General features: G+C 35.4%; 1 protein-coding gene across 1 annotated transcript; it reads right to left on the reverse strand.

The window, feature by feature from the left end:
* Positions 7,288-9,528, reverse strand: LOC18774536 (heavy metal-associated isoprenylated plant protein 3). Its single transcript, XM_007205535.2, has 5 exons — positions 9,286-9,528; positions 8,972-9,167; positions 8,361-8,566; positions 8,137-8,224; positions 7,288-8,036 (listed from the first exon to the last, which is right to left on the reverse strand). The coding sequence occupies exons 1-5, from the start codon at positions 9,292-9,294 to the stop codon at positions 7,591-7,593; spliced, it is 945 nt and encodes a 314-aa protein (XP_007205597.1). The 5' UTR covers positions 9,295-9,528; the 3' UTR covers positions 7,288-7,590.

Raw genomic sequence — 11,090 nt, forward strand, 5'->3', positions numbered from 1 at the left:
TTGGCAACTACCCTTTACCAACAAATCCCTGGGGATCTTCGTATGACAAGTGACAAGGGGTCTCTTTCTTGTGTGGTGGATGATCATTCTGTTAAATAAGGAGAAATTGCAAATATAATTACATATGAGCCATATATGCTTCACCTGAAAATTTAATATTATCCATTGCCATGAAATTCCCTTATTTCTTTAGTCAATTTTTTATTTTTTGTGGGGTTCTTGGGGAGGACTTTTACCAACTTTAAAAAGCTTAACTGTCGGTATGTTGATGAAAATCAATTTGATTTTACCTTCGTATCTAGAGGACAAGATATCTTCTGTCAAATGGTCACATTTAGGTTCAGCAATTAAGAAAAACCAAAACTAGCAGTACCATCAAAATGCATTAGGTGTTTGGAAATTGATAATGAAGGAAGTTTGCTTTTATCTGAACAGAAACACTTTTTTGTTTTTTCTTATTCCGTTTTTTCGATAATTGGTAACGTCGTTTTACTAGACATCAATATGATCATACATTTAAATACAAACCCACCTAATTCAATTTGATAGTCTAATGAAGGGTCCTTTTTTTCTAACCATGCAATTATATGGAAAGGAAAAAAGTGTAAGAGAACTTTGAAATTTGGCTACAAAAGAAAAGACTCCTTTCTCATGTCATGGTTTTACTTTTCTAAAGCATTCAATTGCACAACCGCTATCTACAAAGAGAGCTAGTATATTCATTAAGCCTACTTTCTGTCCCTCAAATGATGTGATCAAGTGTGAAGATTAAAGAAAATTGAGCCATCTTTTTTTGTCTTTGAACTCTTAAGAGAGATTAGCATCTCATCTAATGATGACTACCCTTTGGGTCTTGCTCAATAATTTTAATTTGAGGATAAAAATATCAATATGGCAAAAGGGATAAGCTTCTTTTCCTTGACAACTTTCTGTATTTTTACCCTTGAGACTTTGCTCTTTTGAAATGGGTTCCATCATAAAGAAAGACTTTATTTTCTTGACCTAATTGCCTCAAAAACCAAGGCCATATTAACTTGGAACTTTCCTGCTAACTAAAATCTAGAGATCAAATCAAATTTATTTTTGCTTTAAAAAAAAAATTATTTAAGCCAAAATCAAGAGGTCGAGGCTAGGAAAGTTTTGATGCCCATGAAATAATTAAGGTTTGCATGCATATGGCTAACTTTTAGAGAGTTTAAACTCTAGAACACCCTCATTATGTCCTTGCTCAATGTTTTTGGACACACCAAGGAGCTTGTTCTTTGGCCTCAAGCCTTCATCATGAGCAACGTATGCATGATTCCATTGGTAAACTGAATTTTAATCATGAATGGCTTTTCCAATATTGCTGAAAACAATTGACAAAACAATTGATTCAACCAATGAAAACGATATGAACCTGCTTTTTAGATATTTTCTGCAACTATTTGCACCACACAATTCAGATCATATGTCTTCTTGCGTTGCATAGATGTGATAGGAGAAAGTATTTAGTATTTACACCATGTATATATCATGATGATTTGGTGAGTCACATTCACTGAATTTTACCAATTACTGACCGAATTAGTACCCATTTGAACTTTACCAAAACAAAATATTAAATTTTTGATCGATTTAGCAAAGACTTAACTATACAAAGTGATTGTCGCTTTTCTGAAAAGGAAAATTTCTATGAGTATCATACTCCAATGTAACATATATCATCTTTTGACCAATATATATAACGGATTCTATTCTTTTTTTCTCCGAGAGTATAGAATGATAAGTTGAATACCTGTAATATGGTAGAAAACACTACTCTATAGAGATAGCGAAAAACATATTCAATAACTGTGTAGCTGTAAGCCTTACTAAAAAAGAAGCCTATATGTCTAATATTTGTAGAAGTAGAAAGAGCACTTGCCTTTTCTAATAAGGCAATGGGAGAATACCCCATGAAAAAGACTTATCTATCACAAATCACTCTCCACCTTTAACCCTTTTGACACACCCTACCAATACTCACATGGGCTTGAGCTCATGCAATCATCACATCCTATGAAAGAAGATTCCAAGAAAACCCTTTGATCACATGCATTTGCAATTGGTATTTTGAATAATACCCATTTCTTAAATTGTGAATTAAATTAATACTCATATACATATATATATTAGAAGAAATTATTTTCTCAATGAGGTTGACTTGTGCTTGTGAGGTAGTTGAGTTGGTAGAATATTCATATTCTCTTCTTGTATTTATTTCCCTCAATTCTTTTGGTTTACTGACCGACATATATGTCAGATTGATACAGAAATTTTGAAATTTTGATGCAAAACCAAAAAAAAGAGAGCATAATTTGGGTTGAAAATTTAGAGAAAAAACGTTTTGTGTTCTTTTCCTTTGTCCTCTTTTTGCCCACGTAAGCTTTAGGGAAAGTTCATATCTCTTTCTCAGAGGCGGACAAAATTGAGGGCATGGTTATCATCATCACCATCATCATGGGATGGTATGTTGCATCATAATGTAAAGATGATCATGCACGATGGGTTGATGGTAACATGCATAACATAACACGCACATGATATGATGAATGTTCCGCTCATCCTTATCAAAAATTTTACAGGGTCATGTTAATGCAAGCTCGTGTGTGCTTTCTACACTTGCAACTTGCATGAGTGGTACGCTAATTAATGCTCTCCTTTTTAGTAGAAAATATTCAGAAAATAATAATAATGTCATCCTTTTGGTTAGTGTATTACTTTAATTACCAAAGAAAAAAGTTATGCATTAAACAAAGAGAAATTCCTTTGTTTATGAAAAACCAAAATTAATTGTATTCACCAGAGTCTACAACCTTTTGAACCCGATTAATTATAATTCTCCTGACTACTGATCCACATAAATTCCCTCAACTTGAAAATAGTTTAATTAAGAAGAAATAGTGAAACCTATATTTGGAGAAATATTTTTATTTTTATTTAATAATATTATTTGTATCACATTTTTTTTTAAAAAAAGATTGTATTTCATTCAACCGAAATGAACATTACATGGTAAGAACTAGTATGTTAACGGCGGTCTCGTTAAAACCTTCTTAGAGAAAACAAAACCCCGGGGTAGGAAAGAGTACCACCCATACTATTGAATAAATAAAAAAGTCAAACAACTTATACGAAACAGACAAATCTAAAATCCAACCACAAAACCCTTAAAACAACATCTCATCACTACGTAGGTACTATCAAAGAAGTCCTCCTATGATATAGAGAAAGCATTATAGTTCTTTGTACAGACTCAAAAACGTATTATGGGTATCAGAATAGATCCAGCCAATCACCCAACCACAAAACCATTGAAACACATTCCATCACTACGAAGTCATAGTTCTTCGTACAAAGTCAAAAATGCATTATAAGCATCATAACAATCCAGCAAAACACCAACCGCCACCTCCAATTTTCTTGATCTGAAACCCCAGTTGACAAGCAAGGGAGACCAAGATTGACCTTTTAGCCTGAAGAAAGATCTTCATAGTAGGAACGTTCATCGATTGCCAAGCCCACGAACGTTTCATAGGAGAATTAATAGGGAGACCTTGGAGACCCCTCGAGGCTGGTCTCCTTCGCCTTATCAACAAAATCCTCGATACAAAAACTACGCTTACCAGAAAAAGCCATGCCACTAACCATCAGATACCTAACACCAGTTTTCGCATGCTTTTGATTCTCGCTTGGTGCCGTGTACTTGTCATTTCCTTGAGCAAAAAAGGTTGTGGTCACCTCCATAGCGTTAAGATGGAGACCCATCACGAACGACTGCATCCTTAGGAACCCAGAAAGGAAGTTGGTGCATCTACCCCGCGGAGACCAAAAGAGCAAAAAAAGATCGTACACAATACATCAAGAAGAACCCAGAGAGACAATTAGAGAAGACTGAAAGAGACGGAGCAGAAAATGAATAAAGAAAATTGAAGAAACCCTAATCCTAACCTTCAAGGCTCTCTTCGCATGAATGAGAGAGCGACTTGTATCACATTTATTGATTATGTTGCTAGCTACTTCTATAATAAAGATGGATCTCACCAATCTACGTAGGTTCCACCTATATTAGAAATATAGTTAACAATGTAGTAGTAAATATGATACAAATAGAAGCACCTACCCTTTTTTTATTATTAGCAATGTTAAATGTTGGCTATTTGAGAATTCAACATTCTACTTCTTTTCGGTAGAGGCGGTGCAATTCCATAAGAAAAGGTTAAAGCTTCATTCTTTTTTCTCCACCATTTGTTAGTTTTTTGTTTTTGTTTTTTTTTTTTTTGAGTAAACAACCTTTGTTAACTCTAGAAGAGAAAGAAAGAAATGAAAAATGAAAAAGGAAAAAGGAAAAAGCAAGGCTTGCTTTAGTTATTTATTTATTTTATTTTGGGGGCAAAAAGAAGGGCTGCTTTGTTGGGTAAGTTTGGTTTTGCGGGCAGAGTGCGTCCGTTGTGATGTGTAGTGTTCCCCACAGGGTTTAAGGGTACACCACCTACTAGCGACATACATACCTTCCAGGAAAAATACTTCTTGCTTTTTTATTAGAAAAAAATATTCTTCTTTTTTTGATATATACACAAAATTAATTTATTAAAAATATAGAAAATATTTGTACCCATTTGTCATAGAGGAATGTTAGCAACCTTCTCTCTAACCTTCTTTTTTGGACCTTCTCTCTTCTCTTTATGACAAGTGTCATTTTCCTTACACTTAAAACAATGCCATTAATGCATCACATAATTTAGTTTTTGTTTTCCAAGTTTACCCTTTTAAAATGTATTGGCTTTTATATTTCCTTCAATTTATTCAAATTTTGTTATAACTTCTTTAGCACATTGTTAAAAAATAAATAATAATAAATAAATAAAGTCATATTTAAAAACAATAAAAATAAAGTTTGTTTCATAACATTGTTATCATCTTTATTTTGTTTTTAACAAAATACTCGTTCTCTTTGAAAAAATTAAAAATTAAAAAAAAAAACTTCAGTTTTTATTTTCTTATTTAATTTTTAACAATGTGGTAAGAAAGTTATAAAAAAAAAATTAGTTTGTTTTTAAAAAAAATATATATTTAATAAGGGTAAATTTAGAAAACAAAAATTAATTTGTGTGATGCATTAATGACATTGTTTTTAATGTAAGAAAAGTAACATTTATCATGAAAAAAAGGAAGAAGTTCAGAGAAAAAGTTACTAACACTTCCTTTTTTCATATTGCCAATACAGAGGAAGGAGGGAAGTGTTTTCGTTCTCGGAAATGGTGTGTGGCCATTTGGCTCATGGCTTGTGGCTGGTCCTATATGGCAGTACTATGTAGGACATAGGTCAGCCCTTAGGTAGCTAGTCCTTATTTGACACGGCAGTAAGTGAGGAAATGAATGTGCGCTCAAAACTCCTGCCTGCCAGCTCACTAGACAAAGGACACCTAATGAGACACATAGACACACCTATTCAAAATTCAAAACTCTTAAAAGTCTCCTTTCCCATGGAATCATGGTCATGACTCTCACATATCAAATAATTTGTGGGTCCCCATCCCATGCTACGAGTCTATGACCCACCCCACAACTCATTAGTCATTTCTAGGAATGTGAAAGAATATCACTGTTAATCGTTGATGCACGCACACGGACAAATATTTTACCGTTCATGTATTGTAGACTTCATATATATATATATATATATATAATTTAAAAATAAGAAATCGTCATTGACCTTATCACTACTCGTAGGAATAATTGTCCATATGAGCATTTCCAAATCTTGATTATTGATGCACTTACGAGCCACCACATGCATTAAGGATCAAAAATGTATAATTAGCTCTATATGTACCAATTGAAGGTAATTGAGGTTTTACTCCAAAATCAATTGGTAATGAAAAGAATAGTCTAACTCCTTATAAGTCATTGCTAAGTTTCTTAAATTTTCAATATGAAACTCTTTATTTTCATATTTTTACATCAATGATTAAAAATGCACGATAAATATTAAGTTTATAAAAATAATCGAACGAGATTAAATCTGGATCGTTGATGTGTTGTGAATCCCAAAAGAGCAAATGACCTTGACTCCTGTCATTGAAATAGTTGTGACTTGTGAGTCGCTGCTCCCAAATAATTTCCAAGTGGCCATTGGTCTGATCATGGTCATCGGTTATTGTGTGCAGTGGTCGCTCTGCAGCCCAATAGTACTACTCCTAGTCATGTACAGATTATAGACTTGATACGTGTTAAATGTGTTATGGTATGGACACAGACTCCAGACAGCTTTTCGAAATTGGAAAACATTTTATTATTATTATTATTATTATTTTTTAAATTGGACAATATTAATTGGACGGAGGGAATGTTGATTGCACAGTCGCGTCGTAGGCACCCAGAAACGTGCACGACACAGAAAGCAGGCTATCAATTCAACTATTTATTTTTACCATTCACATTCAATTTTAATTCATTAATGTCTTTTAATTACCACTATTTAATTAACTCAATCCTGGAAACTTCATTAATGAGATTAAGACATCTTTACTACATTAATTAATATTTCAATACCTTGTCATTGTGCATGTATTAATTATTTATTCTCATCAATTCTGGATACGTAGTTGGATTGAGTAGAGCCATCAAATTTTATTTAATATAAATTTAAATCAAGAAAAAGAATTGCATTGAGCCATCAAATTTATTTAATACAGTGTTTCTTTTAAGAAAATAATTAGGTACACACGTGGATTTTAAAAAGCAAAATAGTGCATATCAAAGTTGTAATCCTCACCTAAAAATGATTAATTGGTTCCGTCATCACGAGGATGTCGCATAGGACCAAATTCACTGCTATTATAATTGAAAATTGGAACCACATAATGCTTTGGAGTAGCATATTCAACAACTTTGACCTCAAATGTAATACTAGAATATTCAAGAACACAAAACCTATATAGTAGAATATGATTAAACTAATTTTGTATTAAGATTTCGAAATTAAGAATCTTCTAGATCATTTATTTAGTGTAAGGTAAATGATTTGAGTGTGACATTAGTGATATGTCCTTGTCCAAGTGGTTGTACATCACTAATAAGCCAAACCTCACAGCACACTTAAAACATTTTTCCCCATCTTTGGTGCCTCACTCTCACCAGATGTGGAGTGCTTAACTGTTAATCCCACCCTGCCACTTGCATATTAAAATATTAAACCATGTTATATTTACCGTTCTTGAATTTAAACTGCACATTCAAACAAAAATCTAAAAACACGGGACGTTTAGATAACAACCGAACTTAATTATCAAAAAGCGTTTTTAACCAAAACAGCATTAATATCACTAACCAAATCACAACAACAAAACAAATAGTAGTTTCATGACAAGAAACACAAAGGAAACCCAAAATGACCATTTTGATTTTTCTAATAGCTAGAGCCCCGGGTCAAATATGGATGAACCCGACCCCCCTGAGATTTCTCATATCTAAACCTGTCTATTCTCTTATTTACAGTTTTTTTTTTTCTTTTCTTCTGAGATTTTCTAAGTCAACTCTATCATCTTCTTCCTTGATTGACCATTCTCACATTATGGAGCAAGCATTTGGGTTCTCATCGCTGAACATCTGAGGTGCATGAAGTGGGTTCCCTATGTAAGGAGCTTGAGGAGGCAGAGTTTGAGGAGGCAGAGCATGAGGCGGGTACCCGTATCCTGCGCCGAATCCAGGTCCATATACCATTCCATATGGAACTTGTCCGAATCCCGGTAGACCCGCTGGATACTCCATTTTGTGCCCCTCCATTTTTCCACCACCATTGCCCCCCTCTTCCTCCTTTTTCTTCTTATCTCCACCGCCGCCGCCGCCGCCGTTGTTTTCGCCTTTCTCCTTCTCCTTCTCCTTCTTTGGTGGCACAATGTCAACAGGCCTCTTGAGCTTCTCCTTCAAAGTCTCAGCCAATTCCTTCATGTCCATTGAGCCCTTCACCGTCACCAAATCCTTCTGCCTATCAATGGTCATATCATGGAACCCTGCCACGTCACCCTTGTCAAAAAACTTGCGAACAATTCATCATGACAAAAACGACGCCGTTAGCTAAAAACTGATTAGTGGAGGAATTGATAACCTCACCTTTGGTCTTGCTCACAGTCTTCTGAATCTTCCCGATGCATCCCTGGCAGTGCAAGCTCAGCTTGAGAACCGCCGTCGTCACCGGAGCCTACACAAACCCATGACCCGTTTAATTAATAAAATCAAATAAATAAATAAATAAAATCTGAGGCAGGTGCGTAGAACAAGACAGGCGCACGTTAAGGGAAGGGGGAGGGGGGGACCAGTGAGCAGACGACACACACCTCTTTGGGTTTTTTGTTGTCGTCGTTTGCTTTCTCAGGCTGGTTTTTCTTGGCGTCGTCTTTGTTGTCCTTTTTGGGCTGGGGAGAGATGAGGTCGACTTTCTTCTTGGTCTTGGCGGCCAGCTTGTCTTTGAGCTGTGTGGGGTCCACGTTTCCGACCACCGTCAGCTTATTCGCCTGGAACTCAGATTTCACCGACTCCACGCCTACGTTTCATTGCGTAACACACAGCTTAAAACCCAACCCAGAAATTAAACCAAACAAATAAGAAAAATGAAATGAATCTGGTTTTGGATGAGATTCAATTGAACCCATAAAGTAGAAACAGAGCATATTCTGAATCAAATCCGTTTGGAATATTACATTTTCCATGCACCAAAAGAAAAAAAAAACAAAATTTGAGAAAAACCCAAAACCCAGAAAGAAAAATAGAGAGTGGGTTTAAATCTACAATATGTGGAAAATAGAAACCGAGATGCATAAAGTAGGATATGAACATTGCTTTGTAAAATTTGGAGGAAATTCATGAGGAAAATGAAGGGAGATCAGAATCTGTGAAGAAAATATTTGAAGGAAATCTGAGAAACAGGGGGGGTTGAAAATGATTTTACCTTGAAAATCTTTGACGCATTTGACAATCTTAGTAGCACAGCCCTCACAGTGCATGTCAACCTTCAACACAACGGGGATGGGGCCGTCCTCCTTCTTCTTCTCACCCCCAGCGCCGCTGTTCTTCTCACCTCCATCGCCGTTCTTCTTCTCAGCCACATCGTTGTTGTTGTTCTCACCGCCACTTTTGTTCTTCTTCTGCATTAAACACAAAAAACAAACACAAAACCCATTAAGCAAACGCAAGAATAGAGAGAAACAAAGGGCTAAACTAAAATATAGAGAAACAGAGATGGAGGAATTGGCTCTCACTCACCTTGGCCATCGTGAAGTGTTTGGTTGGTTTTTTCTTTGTTTGTTCTGGTGTAAATTGTGAGTGGAGAGAGTAAGGAAATGTGGTAAGGCCAGTGGGTGGGTGGGTATTTAAAGGCGGAGAGAGAGAGAGAGAGAGGGTGAGTGAGTTTCGGAGTCAGTTGTGGTGTTCCTCAAGCGGTTTATGATGGCGATGATGGCGGTTGCGTATGATGTTGATGTGCACATATATATCATGTATGGTGGTTTAGGCATTCTCACATACATATGATGTGCGTGTGAGCCGTGTGGCTTATCATTATCACGCGTAGTAGTCAAGGGAAATGAAAAGAAACTTCCTTGTAAAGTTGTAATTTTGGTGGAAGGTGAGGTTGGGTTGCGGGCTGCTGCTGGTTCAAAAGCTGAGAAGGGTTTTTGGGTGTCATAACCAATAGGCCCATAGACACTTGGCTCTTTCTGGGGTTGTCATTTCTGTCGACCCACCTCGGCTTTTCATAACTTGGCTTTGGCTTTTTCCCTTCTTTTTTCGTTCTGCTAAATTATTCCATTCCACCTACAAAACAGACATTTTCCAATTTAAATAAAATAAATCAGTCCCGATCTGTTCAAGAGATTGTATTCATCCACTGTTGAATATTAATTTAATAGTTAAAAAAAGTTTCTTAAAAGGAGTGCAAGAGTGAGTGAACTATTGAATTTACATCCAACGGTGAGTGACCACAAATCTCTTAGATCCCTATTGTCCAAGAAATCAGGACTGTAAAATAAACCAATATACACAATTTAAATTAATTTCTTACAAATGTAAGAAAGAAGATTTGTGAAGTAAAAGGGGAAATTTGTTTCTCTCTCCAGTTCGTCCTAGACTTTCGTTGAAATTCCACCATGTTTTTATTTCGTCTTTCATATGATTTGAGAATTTAGTTTGGTTTGGTTAAATATTTTTTTTTTAAATTTTAATTATTCCGATTCGATTCGTACTGTAATGTTTAGTTTGATTAACGGAAATAATATTCTTAATCCAACGGAAACCCGTACCGATTCATTTATCACTATTGTATCACTTCTTTATCATCCGGGTTCTGTAGCACTTTTTGGTCAAAGAGGAATTTATGAACTTTCTATGTTTTTCAGTTTCAATCTTTGTCCCATTTTTTACCTGTAACTTTCCAACTGTTGATCCAAATTTGATGTTCTTTATATGGTTGGATTCAGCATGAAAAACTAAAGAACCCCGCTTGGAACAAATGTCAAAATCATTTATATAAATACAGAGAATTCAGTAAAAAGAACACTCAAACATTCAAAAAACCAACACAAGTGGCTCCCAGTACATCTTGAGTACATATTGAATGATATCATGACTAAGTTATTTGATTTCATACTTGGATGGATTAGACTATTGGATTTTTATATTTGACAAGGATAATTTGGTGTATTTGTTCAAAAACTTATGTTATGTGAAAGTATTATAAATTGTACTTTTATTAGTATGTTTTTATTACGGTACTACCGGCGTACCGAATCAATCTGAATAGAATATTAGGTTAACCAATCCGAGGTCTACTGAAGTCTTTGGTTTGGTTAACAGAAGAGAAAATAGTCTACCGAAATCTTTGATTTGGTTAATGAAAGAGCCCTCTATCATTTCGAATCAATCCGTGCGTAGGCCTAGATTTGAGGAATGAAAGATGTAGAGGCCCACATTAATTGGCCCAAATATTTCATCGGGCTCAATGTGAGAACCCCGTGACCAAATGGAATCGATTTTGGTGACTAGGGCTGGGCATGGTTGGGGTTGATTCCATT

The sequence above is a fragment of the Prunus persica genome, chromosome G6, assembly GCF_000346465.2.
Source record: "Prunus persica cultivar Lovell chromosome G6, Prunus_persica_NCBIv2, whole genome shotgun sequence".
Lineage (NCBI taxonomy): Eukaryota > Viridiplantae > Streptophyta > Magnoliopsida > Rosales > Rosaceae > Prunus > Prunus persica.